This window comes from Bos indicus, chromosome 9 (assembly GCF_029378745.1).
Source record: "Bos indicus isolate NIAB-ARS_2022 breed Sahiwal x Tharparkar chromosome 9, NIAB-ARS_B.indTharparkar_mat_pri_1.0, whole genome shotgun sequence".
Taxonomy (NCBI): Eukaryota; Metazoa; Chordata; class Mammalia; order Artiodactyla; family Bovidae; genus Bos; species Bos indicus.
Window position 1 is genome coordinate 69149477 of NC_091768.1, and position 25587 is coordinate 69175063.

General features: G+C 40.2%; 2 protein-coding genes across 21 annotated transcripts in view; one reads left to right on the forward strand and one right to left on the reverse strand.

The window, feature by feature from the left end:
• The first annotated feature begins 418 nt into the window (after positions 1 to 418).
• On the forward strand, positions 419 to 10321 carry SMLR1 (small leucine rich protein 1). Its single transcript, XM_019966920.2, is given in 4 exon segments — positions 419 to 565; positions 1337 to 1456; positions 1458 to 1608; positions 8018 to 10321. Coding segments are annotated over 4 exon segments (504 nt in total). The 3' UTR covers positions 8104 to 10321.
• Positions 10322 to 14422: 4101 nt separating this feature from the next.
• EPB41L2 (erythrocyte membrane protein band 4.1 like 2) overlaps positions 14423 to 25587 on the reverse strand; it is a 209702-nt gene continuing 198537 nt past the window's right edge. For all 20 annotated transcript variants that reach the window (XM_019967427.2, XM_070796163.1, XM_019967433.2 and 17 more), the window contains one exon: positions 14423 to 15680. The gene's annotated coding sequence lies outside the window, so the exon portion shown is untranslated. The remainder of the gene's footprint in view (positions 15681 to 25587) is intronic.

A 25587-nucleotide genomic window follows, 5' to 3' on the forward strand; every position in this document is an offset into this window, starting at 1 on the left:
CTATTTACTGTTTACTGCTTAGGAAGCCAGCTAAGCATCCCAGAGACCCTCCCCATTCTACTGTTTTATAGATCAGGGTGAAGACTTTACAGCTGTGACAGAGACTCTGCATAGCCACATGAAACCCTCGGTGAGATAATTCCGGAGGCGGTGACAACAGCTTGTCCTTGGTAGAGTCTGCCAGCCACTCACTAAGGCAGGCACCAAGTGGCCATGGGGAAGGTTAGAACGTGAAAAGAGAAATCACCCCAAGGAGTGGCTACCAATCTCCCTCCCCAAATTTTCCACATTCTCTAGGAGACTTTTCATTATAGAAGTGACTTTTTAGTTGCTTTTAGTTTAGTAGACTGGTATCTTCAATTTTTTTTTTTTCCACTAAAGCTTCAGTGGATGGCAACTCAACTCAGTGTATGAGCCAATGTCAACACAGTCTCCTACCCTTGCCCTTTTAGTCTTTTCTGAGAAACTTGGTAGTTACCACATAAGCCACATCACTGTCATTCAGGGGGCACCTTCTACTGCCAATGGAGGGCCACAGGAATGTGCGAGCAGAGGACAGCGGAGGGTGCCAGCTGCTAAAGCAGCAAGCACAAACTGATGCACCAAGGGGAGAAGGACCGGGGACCGTACTGCCATCCGTTCCATCATCGTGTCTTGTGGCCATTCTCTCCTTCTGTGTCCATCTCCACTCTCAGAGGGCAGGTACCATGATTTTTTCTTATACATCCAGCATCTAGTCAAGAGGTTGGGTTATAGCAGAATTAAGTATTTGTCAAATAACTGAACAAACCAGTGTACTGCTTGGAAAAGCATTCAGAGCAGGACATACTGGGAAGAGTTTTTATAAATGGAAAGAACTCTGTATGAAGGAAATTTCAGGTTTTCTAGACACAGGTATATTGACATGGTGATTTTTTTCTCTGAAATTTAGAGAATGTAGGAAAAGTTCTTTTCTACATCTGGGAATATATTGGTAGTGTAAGGAAATGGCAGTATTCCCAGTATTCTTGCCTGGAGGATTCCATGGACAGAAGAGCCTGGCAGGCTACAGTGTAGGGGGTTGCAAAGAGTTGGACGTGAATGAACAACTAACACATACACACACACATATATATACACATATGTATAACAAACAGGTTTGCTTGAAGTCAGGTACTTTTCAAATCAAATAAACTGGCTACAAAGAAATTTAGGCCTCCTAGTGTCATTCCCAACCTCACCAAATAAAGTCATCTCTGGAATGGCCTGGGAGAATCAACTCTCAATTCCACTATACTTTGAGTTACAGAGTAACCTGCCAGCAATCCTCTCAGAATTCATGGGGCTGTTTAAATAGAGCAAAGTCCACAAAAAGTTCCACCGAGATGTGCTGAGCAAAGGCCAGAGCCCCAGGAGAAAACAAGTGTAGCCTCTGAGCGAAGCTGACCTCACCTGGAGTGCAAACCCCACTGGCCCGGGGTAGGGGATCTGTGTGATTGGCAATGAGCCCTGTGCTGTCAGAGCTCCTGAGCGAGCTTCCAGGCTGGTTCCTGTTCTCTGGCATCTTCCTGCCTGTGACTTTGCTGCTGCTCCTTCTCATTGCCTACTTCAGGATCAAGCTGATGGAGGGTAAGTGAGAAGCCAGCCAGGGCAGGGGTTAGAGGTCCTTTCCCACGGCACACATCTGAACAAGTCCATGGACTATCCGTCTTTCTGGGAGGCCTGGAATCACATCTTTTTTGAGTGTGCAGGGACCCCTCAATAAATGCCCTCTTAAGATACCTTCACGGGTGAACATGGCAAGTTTGATCTCACCAGCAGTGTGGATGGTACACTAGGCCCTGAAGACTTGATGCAGGGATCCTTCACTGCAGCCCCCCAAAGACAGATGAACTGTGAATCAGCAATTTGGACACATGACTGCTTGTCTCTCTCAGGCCAATAGATTCACAAACAATACACGGTGTTACATGGTCTGCTGTGTCTGCCTGACAGGGGTGCATGTGTGTGTAAGTCCTTGTGAGTGTGTGTGCACACACTTCTTTCTCCATTAAACTTCTATTAAGGAAACATGCCATCATTGTGCTATCAGAGTGTTAGTAAATGTCAAGCTCTAATAGATATCTGATGGCTTGGTGTGACTTTTCTATGAAACTGTGGTCTTAAGGTGGGGAGAAAAAAGAAACCTCAGGAAGCTTAAAGTGGTTGGGCCACAGGCTGCTGGGTCCTGGATTTAGACTATTTATTCTGCTGTAACTGAAAAGAATGAAACTGCATTATAGTTTGATTGACTAAGCGTTAATAATGTACCCAAATGTTAGACTAATATGAGAGGTTAATAGTTATTTTAGTAATATCAACAAAAACCAGTAATATTCCTTAAGTTGGATGATGTCGTGTTAACCAAAAATCAAATTTGAAGTACGTCTTCCTACCCTCCTTTGCTTCTCTCTGCTCCCATTTAGGATCTGCATATCCTTTTTTGGAGTCATTTCTGATTACATTTTCCAGTGTGAGCAGACAACCTTAAACTAGGCATGCCTTCATTTTTATGTGGATCCAATCCCCCTAATTCCAAATTTCCCTTTCTTATTAAAAAAAAAAAAAAAAAAAAAAACCTCTGAGAACATATAGCTTTAAAAATTATAGTTCTTTCTGTAACTGTTTTCCTAAGGGCAAGCAGTTATATATCTTCTCTCCAGTTTGAGGGCAAAAGAGATCACTTGGCCCCAAATAAAATATCACCAGTTTGAATCTCTATTTAGCAGCTCCCACTTAAAAACTGTAAACAGATGGTCAAATGTCATGTCATCAATCTTGCAACCAGGGCTATGGCAAGTGTAATCATTCCTATTTTGTCCTGTGAAGAAAGGGACATTGACAGATTAACACACTACCTAACCTTTTGTTGTTGTTTTTTAACATATGCAATTTATCTTACAGGTTGGGCATTTAAAAATAAAACATATTTGGTAACAATTAGTTGAAGAAAAACACAGCTAAAATTGAGGGCTTTAAAGAAAAATTGTTAAGTATGTACTCTAATCTTCAATAGATCATAACATATACATTTGTCAAAAGATTTCATTGAGGGAGTGGTGATTCTTGACTGGTCTGTCAAAGCATGAATAAATCAACTGTGTAAAAGCTCTCTTAACATATCAAACAATCTTTACAGAAAGTGATTAGAGTCCTCAGTCAGTCAGTTCAGTCACTCAGTTGTGCCTGACTCTGCAACCCCATGAACCAAAGCACGCCAGGCCTCCCTATCCATCACCAACTCCCGGAGTTTACCCAAACTCACGTCTATTGAGTCAGTGATGCCATCTAACCATCTCATCCTCTGTCATCCCCTTCTCCTCCTGCCTTAAATCCTTCCCAACATCAGGGTCTTTTCAAATGAGTTAGCTCTTCACATCAGGTGGCCAAAATACTGGTTTCAGCTTCAACATCAGTCCTTCCAATGAACACCCAGGACTGATTTCCTTTAGGATGGACTGGTTGGATTTCTTTGCAGTCCAAGGGACTCTCAAGAGTCTTCTCCAACACCACATTTCAAAAGCATCAATTCTTTGGCGCTCAGCATTCTTTATAGTCCAACCCTCACATCCATACGTGACTACTGGTAAAACCATAGCCTTGACTAGACGGACCTTTGTTGACAAAGTAATGTCTCTGCTTTTGAATATGCTGTCTAGGTTGGTCATAACTTTCCATCCAAGGAGTAAGCGTCTTTTAATTTCATGGCTGCAGTCACCATTTGCAGTGATTTTGGAGCCCAGAAAAATAGTCAGCCACTGTTTGCACTGTTTCCCCATCTATTTCCCATGATGTGATGGGACCAGATGCCATGATCTTCGTTTTCTGAATGTTGAGTTTTAAGCCAACTTTTTCACTCTCCTCTTTCGCTTTCATCAAGAGGCTCTTTAGTTCTTCTTCCCTTTCTGCCATAAAGGTGGTGTCATCTGCATATCTGAGGTTACTGATATTTCTCCTGACAATCTTGATTCCAGCTTGTGCTTCATCCAGCCCAGCGTTTCTCATGATGTACTCTGCATAGAGTTAAATAAGCAGGGTGACAATATACAGCCTTGACGTACTCCTTTTCTTATTTGAAACCAGTCTGTTGTTCCATGTCTAGTTTGAACTGTTGTTTCCTGACCTTTATGCAGGTTTCTCAAGAGGCAGGTCAGGTGGTCTGGTATTCCCATCTCTTTCAGAATTTTCCACAGTTCATTGTGATCCACACAGTCAAAGGCTTTGGCATAGTCAATAAAGCAGAAATAGATGTTTTTTCTGGAACTCTAGCTTTTTTGATGATCCAGCGAATGTTGGCAATTTGATCTCTGGTTCCTCTGCCATTTCTTTTTCTTTTTTTTTTTTTAATTTTATTTTATTTTTAAACTTTACATAATTGTATTAGTTTTGCCCTCTGCCATTTCTAAAACCAGCTTGAACATTTGTAAGTTCACGGTTCATGTATTGCTGAAGCCTGTCTTGGAGAATTTTGAGCATTACCTTACCAGCGTATGAGATGAGTGCAACTGTGTGGTAGTTTGAGCATTCTTTGGCATTGCCTTTCCATAAAATAATCCATTTACATTCACTGTCCCAGGGTGCTAGTGGTAAAGAACCCATCTGCCAATGTAGGAGACATAAGAGAAACTGGTTCAATCCCTGGGTTGAGAAGATCCCCTGGAGGAAGGCATGGCAACTCACTCCAGTATTATTGCCTGGAGAATTCCGTGGACAGAGGAGCCTGGTGGGCTACAGTCCACGGGGTCGCACAGAGTTGGACACAACTAAGGCTGCAGTCCCTGGGGTCACCAAGAGTCGGACAGACTGAGCGACTTCACTTTCACTTTTCACTTTCACGCATTGGAGAAGGCAATGGCACCCCATTCCAGTGTTCTTGCCTGGAGAATCCCATGGACAGAGGAGCCTGGTGGGCTACAGTCCATGGGGTCGCACAGAGTTGGACACAACTAAGGCTGCAGTCCCTGGGGTCACCAAGAGTCGGACAGACTGAGCGACTTCACTTTCACTTTTCACTTTCAGGCATTGGAGAAGGAAATGGCAACCCACTGCAGTGTTCTTGCCTGGAGAATCCCAGGGACGGGGGAGCCTGGTGGGCTGCCGTCTATGGGGTTGCACAGAATCGGACACGACTGAAGAGACTTAGCAGAAGCAGCATCATCAGCAGCTGCAGCAACGTGACTTAAGATGCATGTCCAATTAAGTGGCATACTACCTAACCTCTTGAAGCTTCAGTTTCTTCACTTGTAAAGTAGAATTAATAGCAGGATGTAGCTGTAGGGTTGGTGTGGGGATTAAGTGAGGTAATACATGTAAGGTTTTTAACAGTGCCTTTTCTGAACAACGTTCAGTCATTATGACCCCTGCTGATTTATTAATATGAATTCTCAGAAGACAGCGTTTGTGTCATTATAATAACCATCATTAAAATATACCTGCACTAAAAATACTGGAGTGGGCTGTTATATCCTCCCCCAGGGGATCTTCCTGACCCAGGGATCGAACCCATGTCTCTCATATCTCCTGCATTGGCAGGCGGGTTCTTTACCACCAGCGCCACCTGGGAAGCCAATAGCCATATTAAACTTCAAGACAAATTTACCTTTACTTAAAAATAAATTCTAAAAATTTTACTTAAAATTAAGTAAGTTGCCCAAGGTCACTCACTTAGAAAATGGTAGAGACAGGTTATCTGGCTCCAGAAATAGCCCTCTCAGCTAAAACACCACCCCTGGAGTATTGAACACAGAGTAGGTGTTCAGTAAGTATCTGCTGAATGGAGGAATACTTTCAGCCCAGGCAAAGAAGCTTATCACCAACGTGGGAGAATTTAAAGGCAAGAATTTTACAAAAATTTTGAGGGGATGAATCAACCTCTTTAACAGGGTAATTATTGATGATGGTGATTCCTCAGCATGAAGATTTATCTCTGAATCAAGGAGACTACATTTCTTCACCTGTGGCCCAACAGAGACAATGTCATTGCCTGAAGAATAATCTTCAATTACAAACTCCGATGTTCTATGTTCTCATGGCCACTTGCCTATTCTCACCTGTCTAATCTCTCTATGCTCTCCTAAAAGTTCCATTAAAATGCAATAATGGCCAAATTACAAGCTCTTTCAGTATTACGAGCTATTTCTCTTGCTCTCTGCATTGAGCCTGGCACAGACACTTGGTTTACAGGATAGCTAGCTCATTGAGGAATGATGGATTTCCTTTTGGTCTCTCCCCGCTAGTTTTCCATGCTTCTAGTTCTCTTCTTTCAGTGTCATTATTCAGATCACCCATTCTCAGTTCTAGTTTGTATCCTGGCTCCTCATTCAAAGCATCTTTGGTAATGAAGAATGAGGGAAGCAATTACTCATATTGCAATGAGTCTATTACCTAAGGCATGGGCTATCTGAAGCAATACCTTTGAACTAGCAATAATCTATGTGGAAAGGCAGTGAAACTGAGTGGCTGAGAGTATGGCCTCTGGAGTCAAGACTGCTGCTGCTGCTGCTAAGTCGCTTCAGTCATGTCCGACTCTGTGTGACCCCATAGATGGCAGCCTGCCAGGCTCCCCCGTCCCTGGGATTCTCCAGGCAAGAGTACTGGAGGGGGTTGCCATTGCCTTCTCCAGAGTCAAGACTGCCTGGGATCAAATCCTAAATCCATCAGTTTCTATGATCTTGGGCAAACTGCCTCATTTTGATTCTCTACATCTTCTTTTGTTCATCTGTGAATTAAGAGTAAGTGACTACAACATAAGAATTAAACAAGACCCACAAAGGTCTTTTCACAGTGTATGGCACCAAAGTGATCAACAAACATTAGCTGTTAAAACTTGAGGCTTGTGTAACCTAAGACCTGATAGCCTCCAACTCAAATGTACCCTCTCTCGACTAAGATGACAAGCAATGTGGAATCACAGAAAGTCAGAGAGAGTGCTCATGTCCTGGGGTACGTGGCATATAAAGTGCCTGGCAAGGAATAAATTGCTAGGATTTGACCTGTGGGCCAAAAAGAATATTTTCAGGTTCAATGCTATAAACATGCATTATCTCCTATGAGATTATAAACTCCTTGTCTCTGGCTTCGATAATTTGATTAATTATAATTCTGAAAATAAACTTTTAAGAGTAACAATAGTTTCTGTTATGCGTGTTGGTGGTAGTCAGAAAGAAGGCTGTTTTTTTTTGTTTTTTTTTTTGATGTATCAGGAAGATCTCAAAGGATAACTGTCAGGATTTCAGGGCTAAAGATCAAATGTATTATTGCAAGAGAGGTAATGGGTGAAAGTACCAGAGCAGGTAAGGATATACAGAAAGATGCTACATAATAAAAGCCAAGGGGAAGAGCCTGATTAGCGTGGGGGTCATGGGAAGGGAGCTCATGTCAAATGCTACAGAGGGAGGAAACTGGGGATTAGAAAATGACACCAGTTTGTAATTACGATGTCACTGATAAGTTTTAATATTTCAGTAGCTTTAAGTGAAGTTATATTTTAAGGGATTAAGGAGTAAATGAAAATTAGCATCTCAGTTTTCAGTCAAAAGTACCAAAAGGTAAAGCGGAGACAAATATGATTTATCTAAAGACTAAATGCTGAAACACATTTTTGGTGGGGAGGAGCAGGACAGAAACCCTCTCTTACTCATTTCCATATCCCTAGGCCTTACATTAGACAGGCTTAATAAATGTTTATTGAATGTGGAAATCTTAATACATTTAATCAACATTTAATCTACTGAATATAAATATACTTAACATGTAACGATCTTTATTACAGTGGTAATTTGCCCAGTCTAACCATGACCATTCTTTAGAAATAAGCATTTCCATTTCTTTTGGGAGAGGCTGAGAAGCAAAGGAGAGATCCTGCAGTAGTAGTTGCTCTGATGGCCATGACTTCTGTAACCACCAGGATAGAAGTGCTGGCCAATTACATCTTAGGAGCTGTAAGTGACCAGTGGCGCTCAGCTGCCTTTGAAGTATTAACTAGTATTTTTCCTTTCAGTTAATGAAGAACTGTCACAGACTCCTGATCACCAACACAGTCTCAACGCTGGCTCTTCCCCCTACCAGAGAAAGAAGCGGACGTGACTGTCAGAGACTGATCAGTGGCCAAAGCACAGTGGATTTCCGCTGGTCAGAGAGTAACAGTCAATGGCTTAGCAATAAAGTAGGTAAATAAACCAGATCCACAGCGAGATAGAAAGAATATTAAGATGCTTGGTCCAAACTATATTGAAAAGTGGCAGCTATTGTCCAAGAAGACAGCTATGAGACTCAGCTTAATCAGCAGTTCTTCAGAGTCCCAAGATTGTGCTGGATGGGTCCATGGACTGGATACTTAAAAACTTTTGTAACAAACTTTTATAGAACCATGTCTACTCTGAAGGGCATTATTTTCAAACTAAAATTCTTCAACATCATTATTATGTAATTTCGTGGAAGCTGGCATTATTCTGACTTTGGAGGTGAAGAAACTCTGGTAGAGATAAAATGAATAGCAAAAGATGAGTGCCTGTGGATTCCCACTGTGAGTTCCCACTTCCTCTTCTTGACATTCAGCAAGGCATAAATGTCACCTTTTCAGGCATTATTTCTGGCTGTTGGTTTGCTTCTCCCCCTTTTCCAGTTGCTTTTGCAAATCACATCATCGTTGTGAGAACCCACAAGAAGAGCCTCTCTTCACTGGATATGGATCATCATGAAGGTAGCTTTCAGCATGACACCACTTGGAAATACTGGCCATTTGGTGAGAAAAGTAAAGAACACAATGTTCATGGAACTCATATGGAGAATAACTCAAGACCTTGTCTCGAAAACCAAACATCAGGGAGCATTTCTAAATATGCAAAGAAGTCAACATTTCCCTAGCAGTAACCACCAAGCTGAGCCCCTGTGCTGTACAGCAGCTTCTCACTAGCTAGCTATTTTGCACATGGTAGTGTATAAATGTCAATGCTACTCTCTGTGATGATCTAGAGAGGTGGAATGGGGGTGGGACGGGGTGGGATGGGGTAGGAGGCAGGCAAAAAATAAAGAGAGAGAGAAATTTCACTAGCAGGATTCTTTCAGTGAGAGCCCCAAAGAGCCAATCTAGGTAATTGAGAAGAAACATTCAATTCAAAGTAGTAGTTAAAATTACTACCTTGCTCATCACAGTTTCCTAGTTAATGTTAGCAAAAGACACTTAACATGTCCTAAGTCTGGTTATATACCGATGTTTGCATATGAATCCAACAGGCTATTAGACTGATTATAAAACAATGAATTTGTTCACCTGAAAGAAATGCATTTATGTAGTGACACAGAAATCATGTGGCTGACGCAAAGCGAGAATGCTATTCTCTGCTTCTCTCCCCTCGCCTCCCTCACTCTCCAAATCCTCATATACATCCAATGACTTATCAGTCTCCACTTGCATTTACTGCATAATATGAAATTCACTGTTCAACTGGAGACACTCATTTATTGTATTTGATTACAAGGAAAATATCTGCTGGGACTTCCAGACTGAGGTAATTTAGCGTAAGTGTGCATGCCATCTGGAAGGAGTAACAATATTCCTTCAATTCTGGGAGGGATCTCGTTATAGCCTCTGGCGGAAATCAGCTTTTGTAAAAATGCTTTCTTTGACAGAAGGTGTAGAAGTTTTGGCCACCAAGGTTTGCTCCAACTTCTCTTGGCAACAGGCACTTGTGAAGCCTGACTGATGAGTCTGGTGGGTGCATTCCACCACCGTTGTCCTAGCAGAGAAAATGCATGTCAACTACTATGGGAACAGAGGAGCTCTAAACATATGGATTTTTAGCATAACCTAGTTGTGCAATGCAGGACCTGACTTCTCTGTTGCTGTTGGGTAAGATAAGAGTGCAAGGAATTTCTAAAGAAATCATGAGTCATGAATGCTTTTATATGCAGAGAGAAATAGAAACATTAGTCTTCTCATGGAGAGACCAAGGCCAAGCGTTTTACTACCATCTGCTTGAAGGCACTGTACTGGATTTCATGAGTCCCTCACAGACTGCAGCCAATCAGCTGCCCAGTCACATCTTTGCTCGCCACCTGCTAAGAGTCTAGCAGGTTCCTGTTCATGGCTGCTCTCCCCGAGACCAGGCTGGTGGTCTCCTTCATATTTCATTCTATATTGCTTCTTCCTATACACCAAAGCATTTCATTAGGGGCCAAACATGCTCCTAAGTGGTCTCCCTTCAATAGTTACTAACCTTATTTCTAATGTTCTAGTATCTGAATGAACTCTCAATTCTGTTTCCCCGACATGAGACTTTCAATAAAACAATGGATGCTGTAAGTGCTGTTATATTGCCACCTATTCAACAACAACGACAACAAATTTGTTTTACAAAGCAAATCTAAAGCTGTTGATATCATCCATCTTGTTAACTGTGTTGGTAATTTGGAAATGTGGCATTGGGACACTACAAGTCCATGACCGTTTCTTCACATTCTAAGCTTAGACGTGTTGGTAAAACAGAAAATGGGGCAGGGAAGGGCACACATTATGTTCTCTAGTGTTATTCACAATCCTTTAAAGAAAAAACTTATTTATAAGTAGTGTGACCAGGTAACAACCTCCAGTATTTTCTATATATCTTATAGTAGCAACTGGAAAATAAAGAATAGATATACACTTTCACACACCAACAACAGTTTTTCTTTGAAATCTAAGTCCTTTGGCAAAACTATAGCTCAGAAATCAGTCATAACTGTTAAACACATTTTGTAAATCAATTTTCTGACTTGTTTATAAAAAGTTAGAATTTTTCCAAACAAATGTTCCTGAGTCTTGCTTTCTGAATTTATAATTAGTGTGCTCATCAGAAGCAGCCTCTGTTTATCAACATTTATGCAAAGGCATTCACCCTGGCAAATGAGTCACAGAACATAAACAGGAAGTACATATCTAAAAATTTTATTTATAATTAGGAGACCAAACCAGACGATCCTAAAGGACATCAACCCTGAATATTCATTGGAAGGACTGGTGCTAAGCTGAAGTTCCAATACTTTGGCCACCTGATGCAAAGATCTGACTCATTGGAAAAGACCCTGATGCTGGGAAAGGTTGAGGCCAAGAGGAGAAGGGGACAACAGAGAATGAGATGGTTGGATGGCATCACCAACTCAATGGACATGAGTTTGAGCAAACTCAAAGAAACACTGAAGGACGGGGAAGATTGATGTGCTGCAGTTCATGGGGTTGCCAAGAGTTAGACACGACTTAGCAACTGAACAAAAACCACCATCACCACCAGATTGAAATTCTGTTAAGAAAATTCAAATCTATATTCCAAAACCCAGATTGTTAAGAGCAGAAATTCCAAACCTCTATTGAGGTAACAGAGAGCCTTTTGAGAATTTAATGAGAGCCAGGAATAATTTTTTTAATCTCTAGGAAAAATGAGTATACCTGTAAATTTGCATATATTGGGAGAAAGCCTAGACCCTTGAAGTCCATCAAGGAGTCTGTGGTAAGGAAGCCTGTAGTCAAGAATCTTAGGAAAAAACTGTGTTGCCTCTTACACTGGCCACCTTACTTACGATGGATGAGTAGACCATATCGGGTTCCTGACATTGCAGGGCTCACAGGAAAGTTGCATCTATACAATCCGAAGTCAAAACTTTCCATACAGGCTTCCCAAGTAACTTAGTTCATAATGGTACAGAATTCTATTCTGCAAGTTCTCACAAGAACACAGCTCAGCCTGGCAGAATCTCCCATTACTTACCTTTGGTGGATTAATTCACGCAGTGCTGTTAATACTCACAGCGGTAAACTTTTTGGAGGGCATTTTTGTGCCAGGAGCTCCACTAGGCACATTACACATTTTTACTTCATTTAACCATGAGAATCACAGAGAAGGCAATGACACCCCACTCCAGTACTCCTGCCTGGAAAATCCCATGGATGGAGGAGCCTGGTAGGCTGCAGTCCACGGGGTCGCTGAGGGTCAGACACGACTGAGCAACTTCACTTTCACTTTCATGCATTGGAAAAGGAAATGGCAACCCACTCCAGTGTTCTTGCCTGGAGAATGCCAGGGACGGGGGAGCCTGGTGGGCTTCCGTCTATGGGGTCACACAGAGTCGGACATGACTGAAGTGACAGCAGCAGTAGCAGCAACCATGAGAATATGCCTGGTGTGGGATGTATTACTACCCTCACTTCATAGAGAAGTACCTTCATTGAAGTCACATGGTTCAGTTACTCAGCATAGGGCACTGCAAGCCTGTGTTTCTGAAGCAAAACGTTTTATACAACTTGAAGCTACTATAAACCCAATCTGGCATCATGACTATTCAGAGGGTCAGTGTTTTGGGCCCTGGCCAAGGATCAGGAGTTGGACACCTCAGATTTGTCAGCCGACTGTGTTCTTTTGGGGTCAACTCCCCGCTATGGCCTGATCCCAGCACACACGTGAACAGGTGCATGTGAGGATCCATATGCAAACCTATGTGGACTCCTGCAAATATAGTTAAGCCTATGCTCACTGTGTCAGCAGGGACATGCACATGTCCTGTGCAAGTGTGTAAGACTCTACTGGAAACTGACTAGAGCACCATACTCAGAAGAGCAATGTTCTCATGACTGGACTTGTTTTAAATTATGGGGCTTTTACGGGATTTCTTAGTCTTTCATCATGGAATATTTTAACAGAATGAAATAACCAGCCCCTACTTACCACCTCCTGGCTTTAGCAATTATCAATTCACAGCCAATCTCATTTCACCTAAAGCACAACTCACTCCTCCCTATCCCCATATTATTTTGAATTCTCAGATAATTACATGATGTTTCACAGACATCATACAATTTTATCCATAAGTAAGGGGAAAACTTAAAAGTCCACGCTGGGCAGTAGTTATGCTAGTTTGCCTTATGACTGGGGGCCTGGTGATGATCACTCCATGAACTGTGGTCTATGCAGTGAGGAATGCTGTGCGCATCACAAAGGGAAACAGAAACTACTCACAACAGCGATGTGTCCAAAATTCACCAGCTCTCTGCTGTTTTTAAACAAGATCATTTCCCATCCTGCTGTGGCCTGTGGAATATGCATTATTCTGTTTCCTGTGTTCCACACAAGATCACTGGAAGGTGCATGTGATAGAGTCATAAAAACCCTATATAACTAAAAGGAATTACTGCTTGTCACCCTCAAATTATATTGCTTTTTGACTTAAGATAAACAATTAGCACCTGGATGTCTCATAGCAGTGAACCCTGTTGACCTACATTCTTATTCTACCTCTTGGGATTTTAGAAGCTCAGTTCACACAATGAAATTTTAACATTCTGAGAATTATTTTGCAAGAAACACAAAATACTAAAATAGAAGGTCTTGCTGCCATCATCACAGGTGGCATGATCAACATGATTCCCAGATGCTTCTTGGGTACCAAGCCCCCACAGATATTCCGAATATCTCTGGGACCCCAAACTCTGTCCTTGCCACCTGCTAAAACTGAGCCCTGACTGAACATGGCATTTCTGGAGCTGCCAGAGACATACTTAGTCTCCTATCACTGTAGCTATCATTAGAAATTTAGAAGGATGTGGTTCTCAAAAAAACTCTGGCAAGTTCAACCTCTGCTTTAAATAAAAATGCTACATATACATACTTTCTGATGCAAATTATATTTACAGAGTCGTATTTGGTTCCATTATATCTCTATGGCTTGGCTTGCTGAGACAGGTTTCCCCAGAGAGGAGGAGTTGTTTATGTAAAAATTCTAGAGAAAGCAAGAAAGATCTTTCACAAGGTGAGAGAGAATTCCGTGGGAACTGATCCCAAAGAAGACAGCCACGCAAATTATATTTAACACGCTCACTTTAAGTAACTAGGGACAGACATTCTTCAGAGTATTTTAAATGAAATATACCATACCCTGTTGGTCATTTGCTGTATAATGCTTTTAACATTTGAAAGAAAATGAGTCTGGGCAAAAGCTTCACAGTGAACCATCCTGCTCAGACACAGGTGCAGCCCTTGGCGGAGCCCGTTCTGCCTGATGCATTAAGGGTCAGTGGACTGTTAAGCAAAACTGAAGCAGAGGACCAGATTTTAGACGGTGCAGCTAAAACATTTCCTGAAACAAAACAAAAAATACACAAAGAAAACAAGCAAAAATATGCCTTGGAGAACTTGTACAAGCTGGGGGTGGATTATGTAACCAGGCAGAAGGAATGGGCATTCTAAAGAGTAGATTTACAAACATTTGACATTGTTTTAGCCATTTGAAATTGGTGAAGCTGGCAGCAGCATGAAATTATAAAATATCTGAATAACAGATTTAAAAAATGCTACATCCCACAAAATACTAGAACCTCTGACTGACAGGAGGACTCGAGCTTATTTTTTTAAACCTTCATAAAAAGAGAAGTGATAAGTTTAGAGAATAAACAAACTTTATTTTATAACAGTATTACAGAAAGCAAAATATCATTTAATACAACTTGAAGCTTCTAGAAATCTAATCTGGCATCATAACTATACATGGGGGCAAAGCAAAGGAAAGAATGTTCAATACAGTTAATACGTCCCTATCAGGTCTCTGGCATCGGCTTTACTGGTGTAACTTTCTTACAACTGTCAAAAAAAACCCCCACCATGGCCCTACTCCTCCATCCCAGCATCCTCACACCTGTGAATCATCACGCTATCTGAAAGAGATAACACCTGCTTGATAAACAAAAGGTCAGTTTTTACATGGAGACAAGGGGGTTTAATACAAAGCCAAGTGTTCTACACAAGTGTTCAAATAATAGAAAGTATGGAAATTTGGACATGTTAAGAAAGAAAGCACTAAGGTTTTTAAGCTGCCTGAATATTTTAGTAGGAGGGAAGAAATCACTCTCTCCCCCCTCCTGTTTCTGGAATGCTGCCGAAGAGCCCGTGTCTGAGGAGGATCGGCACTGTGGTGCGACAGGGTCTCTGAACACAGTGCGTGGTCAGTGAACTTCATCGTAGTTCTCCAGTCTGCAGATTCCTGGACTTTCTGCTCCAAAGTAAAAAGTCACAGGACTGGAAAGTCAAAAGGGTTCATCATCAAAAAATAGCCCCAGTGAAATTTTCAAAACATTAGAAAATTTTCATAATGTAAGAAACACTTTTAAATCTGCATTAACGTTTTCTCATACAGTGTATTTACTGCAAACTGAAAACTCTGTAAATATTGACTTCTAAGAACCCAATGGGAAGCATCCGGAAGAAGGAAAGCCACTATCAAAATTAGTCACAGAGTCTCCTTTCCGCACAACAGCACCTGTTCCAGTGAACAGCACCTACCAGCTGTGGCTGGCTTTGTTCACTATCATTTGATCAAAATGAGTCACAAAAAGCAGGTAGTTGTACACAAAGTAAACAGGAAACAAAAAACAAAACTCTCTAACTGAAAAAAAAAAAAAAAGGAAAGAAATAATATTTAGAAGTGGTTATAAAACAAAACAATATATTAAAATGCAAGGGAATGGTATAGACCAGAGCTGTTAAGGTAAGGTTTGGTGTTGGCATTTTAATTCTTCAGGCTTCTGGCCATTGTAACCAGTCGTAGTATAAATTTGCTGGAGCAGTGGTGTGGCATTAAGACTTGGAATGGTCAAAATTCTTCAGGTTCACAAAGTTGAATGTTGTCTATAAAATGAATTTCTAGAAGGAAAATAAAAGAGAAAGAGAAGGCTTAAATATTCCAAAGACAGAGGCTTGGGGAAAAAATGTAAGATTCATTAAATTCCAAATGAAGTAACCAGACAATTCCTATCTGCCTGGTTCTATAGCAAATAGTACTTTACTGGAAGACAAGTATGAGATTCTGATTCGCTCTTGAGGGCCTTAAAATATCTGGAGGATTGACAAGCATGCTGGAAACTACTTGAGAAGTTGCCCAAGAACTCAACGTTGACCATTCTATAGTTGTTTGGCGTTTGAAGCAAATTGGAAAGGTGAAAAAGCTCTATAAGTTGGTGCCTCATGAGCTGACCAAAAATCAACCAAATCGTCATTTTGAAGTGTTGTCTTAATTCTGTGCAACTGCAATGAACCATGTCTCAATCCAGTTGTGAGATGAGATGAAAAGTGGATTGTATACCACTACTAGCTACTACTACCTCAGTGGCTGGACAGAGAAGAAGCTGCAAAGCACTTCCCAAAAAGCCAAACTTGCACCCCCCAAAAAGGTCATGGTCATTGTTTAGTGGTCTGCTGCCAGGCTAATCCACTACAGCTTTTTGAATCCTAGTAAAACCATTACATCTGAGAAATATGCTCAGCAAATTGATGAGATGAACCAAAAAGGGCAATGCCCGCAGCCAGCACTGGTCAACAGAATAGGCCCAATTCTTCTCTACTACAATGCCCAACCATACAGCGCACAACCAGTGCTTCAAAAGTTGAACGAATTGGGCTACCAAGTTCTGCCTCATCTGCCATATTCACCTGACCTCTTGCCAACTGACTACCACGTTTTCAAGTATCTTGACAACTTTTTGCAGGGAAAATGCTTCCACAACTAGGATACCGAAAATGATTTCCAAGAGTTTGTAGAATCCAAAGGCATGGATTTTTATGCTATAGGAATAAACCATCTTATTTCTCATTGGCAAAAATGTGTTGATTGTAATGGTTCCTTTTTTGATTAATAAAGATGTGTTTCAGCCTAGTTATAACAATTTAAAATTCAGGGCCTGAAACCACATATTACTTTTGCACCAACATAACAGTTGAGTATACAGATTATGGGGTGGAGGACAGGAATGAATGAGGTGGGGGGTGGGTGGGGGAGACAGGACAATGGAGAAATGGAAGTGATGGAGGCTAAGCATTGGTATGGTGAGTAATCAAAGGCAAGAAAAAAACACGAGATCTACTTTTTTAATAACAGACTGAGAAGTATGAGCTTGATTTACTGGGTTGGTGGCAAAGTTAGTTTGGGTTTTTCCAAAAAGGTACTTTGTGGCCAATACAATAAAACATAAAAATAATGAATTCAGAAACAGCACTCAGACAAAAAATAAAAAACAGTCAACTGTCCATCTACTGCAATGACTTCAGTATGAGTCAGGGAACCAGAAGAGGAGCAGCTTGGATCTGACTGCAGACACCAGAGGAGACTAACAGGTGTGGAATCTGGGACCTCAAAAATGGGAGGATGAGAGGCCTGGAGCCTGGGCGAGGTCATAGGATTAGGGATGTAGATCCGCAAGTTGGCACCAACGGACGCACGAGACCAACAGACGGAACTAGTCTCACGTGAGCATGTCTTGAGGAAGCCAACTATCAGAGGCAGGTAGGTAGGAGAGTGGGCTAAAATAGAAGTGGACAGGGAGGCAGACAAAATGTAAGGATGGTGCATTGTCTCTACAAGAGAAAGGAGTTTTAAGAAGGCAATTGTTTCACTTTCTATTTCAGCTTGGTTGAAATTTTTCGCAAATGGTAGGTGATTGGAGAGGGCAGTGGAGAGCAGTAATTAATGTCCTTTCCAAGCGGCATTGGTCCAAAGTCAATTAGATTGTACATTCTTTTGATTAGATAAAATTGCCTTGTTTAATGAAAAAATTCCCCACCAATTAGATTTATCACAGATATTAGTATAGCCTCTTGATTATTCAGGACAGATTGCCTAATCGAATTCACTGTTTCCCACCTTGCTGTCTGCTCTAGGCTATTTCATTACTCAATAGGACTTCTGCTCAATTCTAGGCAGGGGAAAAAAAAAATCAATGGAGAAAACAGTCTTCTTTTTTTTTAGGTTAGTAATCATGAACAGAAATGTGGGGGGCGGTAAAGGGGTCAGCTAAAACTACCAATCAAACTTATTAGAGCGTAATGTGACCTTTAGTTGTGCGGTTTGTCTATTCCTATTTTTTTTTTTTTTTTGAGAGCTTGTAACTCTGTTTTGATAGTGAACATGTATCATATGTTGAACACAACTTCCACTCTGCCTAGCTTATGTTACAGAAAATGAACCCCTGACTTGACACTACTTGGAAATCTTCATAAAGAATGAGAAGTAGTATTGTATTCTCCACTTCCTTCACACATTTCCAGGACACTTTATTTCACTGAATCTGTTTTCACCAAAGATTAAATTTTTAATTTGTAAAAGAAAGCTAAAATTAAGTCTGCTTCAGTCATTAGCAGACAAATAAGAATCTAGGAATATGGAGAAACTGCATCAAAGAGATCTTGGTTTCAAAGAGCTTCAACATTTCTTAAAATATATGTAGATAAAATTAGTTACCCATGTAAATCCAAATATCATGTACTTTCATTTATTCACAATCAAACCATTAGAAAGTAAAATAAATCCATTTTTTTCTGGTTAATAAGTATTACAAATGACAGCCTTAATGTACTCTTAGTGTTCCCAACAACTTTCAGAATCAAAGAAAATTATTTTTATTGTAATTTTAATGTTCACTATATTTTTTTCTCATTCTTTAAAAAACTATAAATTGAGTAACTGAGTTAATTAGATATTCAATGTATCAGAACATCCCAGTTCCTTACTGTTCCGGATGAACAGGAAGTAATTCATTTACACATTCATCTATCTTTTTAATAATTTTATTTATTCATTTTTGCTGGGTCCTTGTTGCTGCTTCTCATTGCAGTGGCTCCTCTTATTGTGGAGTGTGGGCTCTTGGGCACTTGTGACTCCTGGGCTCTAGAGCACAGGTTCAATGGCTGTGGTGCACTGGGGCTTAGCTGCTCCATGGCATGTGGGATCTTCCCAGATCAGGGATCAAATCTGTGTCTCTTGCACTGGCAGGTGACTTCTTTACCACTGAGCCCACCAGGGAAGCCCTTGTTTATCCTTTTTTATTGTGTTTTGCATTTAAACACAAGAGAAATATATTCCCAAGTACTGAACATCCAGCTATTGAGCTGGGAAGGAGGAAAGGTGGGGATCACCAACGCCATTAATACACAAGCAACTGACATTTAAATTTTTTCTGTCTTTTTAGCAGGGGGGAAAAAAATACCATATTATTTAGCCATTTTAAGCAAACTACATTTGGGGTCTAAATAATTTATTACATAGCCCAATCAATCTGAAACTAGGCATGGTTCTTCATGAAAACCTGTACAAGTTTTAAAAGCTTTCTTAATTTCGACTACCTCACAGACACAGAATTCTGGTTGTCAATGCAAACTGACACACATTAATTACAGCATTAATTCAACCCGCTTTCACTTTTTGACAGTGTCATAACATTCATTCACCTTGAGTTTGGATGTGGTTCTAACAGTTAAGTATGAGCTATACTTTATGTATTTGAATTTTGGTCAAGTAAAAACAAAAAACCAAACTGCTATTTCCTTGCTTCAGTTTCCCACCCCTGGACTATACAATGTCAGTGAACATGTCTAAGTCACATTCCCTAGCCTGTGTCCCCCTCTATCAGGCAATGAGAGAATAGATCAATACAGCCTTTTCACCTGATTACAGGTCTAATTCTGCATCTCAATTTTTCAAGCATACACACTGGTTGCCTACTTTACCTTAAGTCTTCATGTAGGGTCCAGAGAATTCTTAAATTTATCTTTCTCAGTGTGCCTGATGAGTGTGGGCAATCAGTCAAGCATGGTGCTACAAAATTATCTGAAAAGCACAAACTTAAGAGTTTCCAGAGACGGGGGTTCACATGGCCTCAATCTTGAGCACGTTCTACTCCAGAAATGGATTCAGTACATAGCAAATATGCACTTTAAAAAGATCATCCTAAATGATGGGCGGTAAAGCACTCATCCAGAGGGGAGTCTTAATAAAAATGCAAAACTGTGGCTTTTATATAACACAAAATAATGCAAGAAAATATAAAACCTTTCAGGATAATGATGATTCAATTATTATACCATAGGGCAGTAATATAGCTGAGATTTTAAAAACATGAGTAAATTATTTCTGTAAGGTACATGCAACTATTTCAATAAAAATGAGGTGCATGTACTCAAGTGTGAAACAGTTTTAAATATGATAGTTTATGAATTTCAGTTATTTCTAAAGTTTCATTTTAGTCTTCCTTGGCTCTCAATTTGCATTTTTAAATTTTAAAACAGAATTTTCATTGTAAGACGATAAAACCCTAGAGCCAAAAAACACAAGTATGATAGATAATCTATTTGGTTAGACCAAGAAATAGTCAATTCTTACAATGCTTGTATTATCACTATAATTTAGACCCGCCAGTTCTCAAAGTGTGGTCTGTAGACCTTGGGGGTCACCATGATTCTTTCAGAGGGTTATAAAATCAAAGCTATTTCATAATCATCCTAAGACACTATTTGCCCCTTTCACGGTGTGAACACTTCCACTGATGATGCAGAAACAATGGTGAGTAAACCTGCCGACATCTTAACACAGGTCAAGGGAGTGACACCAAACTGTACCCAAAGTCACTGCATTCTTTACCACCAAGCACTCACAGTGAAATAAAAAGCAAGCCAGTCAGTTTCTCTCAAGGTTGTCCTTGGTGAAACGGGAAAAAAATATCATTTTTTCTTACATCTCCACCCGAGAGTACATCTTTTTAATATTCTGTGTGATGAAATGGGAAGTACACATAATACATTCCCTCTGCATACAAACGTGCAGCGGATGTCGAGAAGGAAACTGAATTCATATGAATGCATGAACTGTGAGCAGAAACCACTCTGGCATTGGATTTCTGGCACGTGTTTGCTTGAAAATGAGATGAGCCTGTCACTTCAAGAAAAACAGTTGACAGAACTTGATACCAATGATAAAATTCAAGTTTTCATGTGAAAATGATAATTTTGGAAAACTGTATTTTGGGCCCCTTGAGCTTGATAGCTTCTCTATATTTAAAGACTCTTCTAATGAGATCAGCGGCAACCACAGATCTTTTTACTGTCTTAATCATTTTGCCTTTTCCAGGATGGCATATAGTTAGAATCATACAGTCGGAGAAGGCAATAGCACCCCACTCCAGTACTCTTGCCTGGAAAATCCCATGGACGGAGGAGCCTGGTGGGCTGCAGTCCATGGGGTCGCTAAGAGTCGGAGATGACTGAGCGACTTTACTTTCACTTTTCCCTTTCATGCATTGGAGAAGGAAATGGCAACCCACTCCAATGTTCTTGCCTGGAGAATCCCAGGGATGGGGTAGCCTGGTGGGCTGCTCTCTATGGGGTTGCACAGAGTCTGACACAACTGAAGCGACTTAGCAGCAGCAGCAGAATCATACAGTACATGGTACCTTCTCAGACAGGCTTCTTTCACTAGGTGATTATTTTTAACTTAATATTTTGAAAACGATTTGATTTGTGAATGGCAAATTTTAATCAATAAAATTCACATAAAACACTCTTTGGACTACTTTAATAATTTTTGTGTGTTCCCGAGACCTTTGCTTGAGAACTACATCTATGGAATCTGCTTCCTGACCTACTGCTGTTTCCTCCTCTCACAGATATTTGTGTGACTGCTGAACAGAGAAGGAAAAATGAAATCTAGTGTCTTTTCCTTTTCAGTCAAAGGGTGCAAAATACCTCTTCCACAAATAATTTGCATCTTTTGGTTTGCCTGAATACATTAATGCTGTGTGAAGGCCACTTTTCTCATGAGGCTCGCATGAGGGTTTTCTTCAAAGCTAACAGTAATCTTCTGTTAGAGCCTTTATGCACATTCCAGTCACTCTCCCTAAAGAATTACTACACATGGCAATTGTGGAATATCCTCTCAAATGAAAGCAACATCAATTCTACCTCATTTCTAAACATAATTATTCGATAAAATCTATAAAAGTTTTACTTGTGCACTTAGCTACATATTGTAGCTGCAGCCTCAAAGAAATTCTGTCCAAAATATATTTTTCTAAAATGAGGTATGCTTCAATTACTGAATCAGCCAAAAGTTCATTCAGGTTTTCCTATGACATCTTACGGAAAAACTCGAACAAATTTTTTGGTCAATGCAATCCACTGGTGGGAGTCTATACTTCAAAGATTCCCATGGTGAATCCCTCAGAGCACAGCAATATGCAGTGTGGAGTCAAACTGACTGAAGATCAGCTCTGGCTTTGCCAGGCATCGATAGTATGACTGGGTGAGGGACAACCTCTTTAGGCCTCAGTGTCATCATCTACATCCAAGTGACTGTAAGAACTAACTGAAATGATACATGGTAAAGTCCTTCAATAAAGCTCAGCATAGAGTAGGCCCTCAGTAAATGTGAGCTAATAATATTACTATGGATTTTCACATATATCTTATTTCTGGTTTTACTTTCAAACTTAATTCAATTCTACTTTTTTTTTAATATAAACTTATTTATTTTAATTGGAGGCTAATTACTTTACAATATTGTATTGGTTTTGTCATACATCAACATGAATCCACCACAGACATACACGTGTTCCCCATCCTGAACCCTCCTCCCTCCTCCCTCCCTGTACCATCCCTCTGGGTCGTCCCAGTGTACCAGCCCAAACCAACCAGTATCATGCATCGAACCTGGACTGGTGATTCGTTTCATATATGATATTATACATGTTTCAATGTCATTCTCCCAAATCATCCCACCCTCACCCTCTCCCACAGAGTCCAAAAGACTGTTCTATACATCTGTGTCTCTTTTGCTCTCTCGCATACAGGGTTATCGTTACCATCTTTCTAAATTCCATATATATGCATTAGTATACTGTATTTATGTCTTTCCTTCTGGCTTACTTCACTCTGTATAATAGGCTCCAGTTTCATCCACCTCATTAGAACTGATTCAAATGTATTCTTTTTAATGGCTGATTAATACTCCATTGTGTATATGTACCACAGCTTTCTTATCCATTAATCTGCTGATGGACCTCTAGGTTGCTTCCATGTCCTGGCTATTATAAACAGTGCTGCGATGAACATTGGGGTACACGTGTCTCTTTCCCTTCTGGTTTCCTCGGTGTGTATGCCCAGCAGTGGGATTGCTGGGTCATAAGGCAGTTCTATTTCCAGTTTTTTAAGGAATCTCCACACTCTTCTCCATAGTGACTGTACTAGTTTGCATTCCCACCAACAGTGTAAGAGGGTTCCCTTTTCTCCACACCCTCTCCAGCATTTATTGCTTGTAGACTTTTGGATCGCAGCCATTCTGACTGGTGTGAAATGGTACCTCATTGTGATTTTGATTTGCATTTCTCTGATAATGAGTGATGTTGAACATCTTTTCATGTGTTTGTTAGCCATCTGTATGTCTTCTTTGGAGAAATGTCTATTTAGTTCTTTGGCCCATTTTTTGATTGCGTCGTTTATTTTTCTGGAATTGAGCTGCAGGAGTTGCTTGTATATTTTTGAGATTAGTTGTTTGTCAGTTGCTTCATTTGCTATTATTTTCTCCCATTCTGAAGACTGCCTTTTCACCTTGCTAATAGTTTCCTTTGTTGTTCAGAAGCTTTTAAGTTTAATTAGGTCCCATTTGTTTATTTTTGCTTTTATTTCCAATATTCTGGGAGGTGGGTCATAGAGGATCCTGCTGTGATTTATGTTGGAGAGTGTTTTGCCTATGTTCTCCTCTAGGAGTTTTATAGTTTCTAGTCTTATGTTTAGGTCTTTAATCCATTTTGAGTTTATTTTTGTGTATGGTGTTAGAAAGTGTTCTCATTTCATTCTTTTACAAGTGGTTGACCAGTTTTCCCAACATGCCTTGTTAAAGAGATTGTCTTTAATCCATTGTATATCCTTGCCTCCTTTGCCATAGATAAGGTGTCCATATGTGCATGGATTTATCTCTGGGCTTTCTATTTTGTTCCATTGATCTATATTTCTGTCTTTGTGCCAGTACCATACTGTCTTGATGACTGTGGCTTTGTAGTAGAGCCTGAAGTCAGGTAGGTTGATTCCTCCAGTTCCATTCTTCTTTCTCAAGATTGCTTTGGCTATTCGAGGTTTTTTGTATTCTACTCTTAAAGACAGATGTCCAGTTCTGTTTTTCCATTAATAATTGCCTGAACCAATATAATGATTTCTTTACAGAATATTTCATTCAGTCAAATATTCATTCAATCTAATCCTGCACACCACTGATAAAGGATGGTGCTAAAAATGCTCTTCTTCTTTGCAAACGACCAACAGAGCAAAGTCTAAACTAAGATACTCACGTGTAGTACCCCTGTCATTTGCCTTTGACAATCTGTCCAGCCCCTGCTGGGAACTCAACCCCCAGCCACAATGCAGGATCTGCTTATCCTGATGTCTGGCCCATGGTTTTCCTACGTGCTCTTTCCTCTCTGCCCAATATGTGTGCCAATCGTCCCCACACTCAGCACATAGGAAGTGTCCCGCTGCCTTCAGGGGGAGGTCTTCCCTGACCTGCCGGTCAGAAACAGTTTCTCCTGTCAACTTTCACAGCCCTTTCTCAAGGCTTCTCTTAAAACACTTTTTTTTTTTTTTATCATGTATGTTATTTGCCTACTTGTTCCTATGCGTTTACTTTTCTCACAACTATTACAGTCCCTTGAATGTGGTATGTTCCCAATATACATTAATGAATCCATGAATGAAGTAACAGGGACTAACCCACAAGGCAAGGCTGAAAGGCAAGAGCTTGGGAGGGAAAACACAAACAGAATGGTATTATATCTCCGGGAACAAAGCATTACTGGCCTGTCCTCACCATCAGTTTCATCTGCTGATTTAAGTGGAAAAATTTCAGGCTCATTTTCCTGCTCTCTTTTGTTGAATAACTACTTCTGAAATATCCCAGGAGGACTCTCAGTTCTTTAAAAAATGGTGTTCCTGAATCTCTGAAGCTTTGACAAAGATTTCTAAGAGTAGTTAGTATTTGGCCCTAAAGGGAGAGGCAGGTCTTTTGGTTCACTCTGCCGACTTCGAATCTTGTAAGAACTTGATTTGAAAGCATTCCACAAAATCTTAAAGCTTCTTTTAAATAACAAGTGGACTATGGTAAGGTTACATCAATATTGTCAATCATAGGTTCACAAGTGGGGATGAGAAAAATTTCTCTAATCAAATCAAACAAAATAAAAGTTGTACTTAAAAAAAAACCGTAACAAAACTCTTTTATTGTTTAGAAAAACAGTTTTGAAATATATATGACTAAAACTCACTCAGTATTTGTTTTGTATTTTCCTTAAATAGGAAAGTTAATGGGAATCAAAAGAATTCATCTCCAGACTCAACTCCCTCATTTACTAACATTCTTTTTTTTTTACCTTTTCAGCATTCCGTCTGTTATTTTACACTTACAGGACAGCTCAATTGGGAATAGCCACATTTCAAATGCTCAAGAGCCACATGTGCCCTAGCAGACAGAACAAGACCAGATTCTCATTTTGCTCTAATGCTAATAACTAAAGTATTTTGATGTATGACAGTAAAATAAATGTAGGGCCAACATGTCCTGGGAATATAATTCTCATGAACACAGGAATATCTTAAGAACATACAGAGACTTATTAATTTATCCCCCCAGCAAAATTCCCTCCTGAGCCACCCACAAAATTACATTAAAATTTAAAATTACTATTTAAAAACTAGTATCTGGGATGTCTAACATTAGACAAATGAAAATATACTCAGCTCT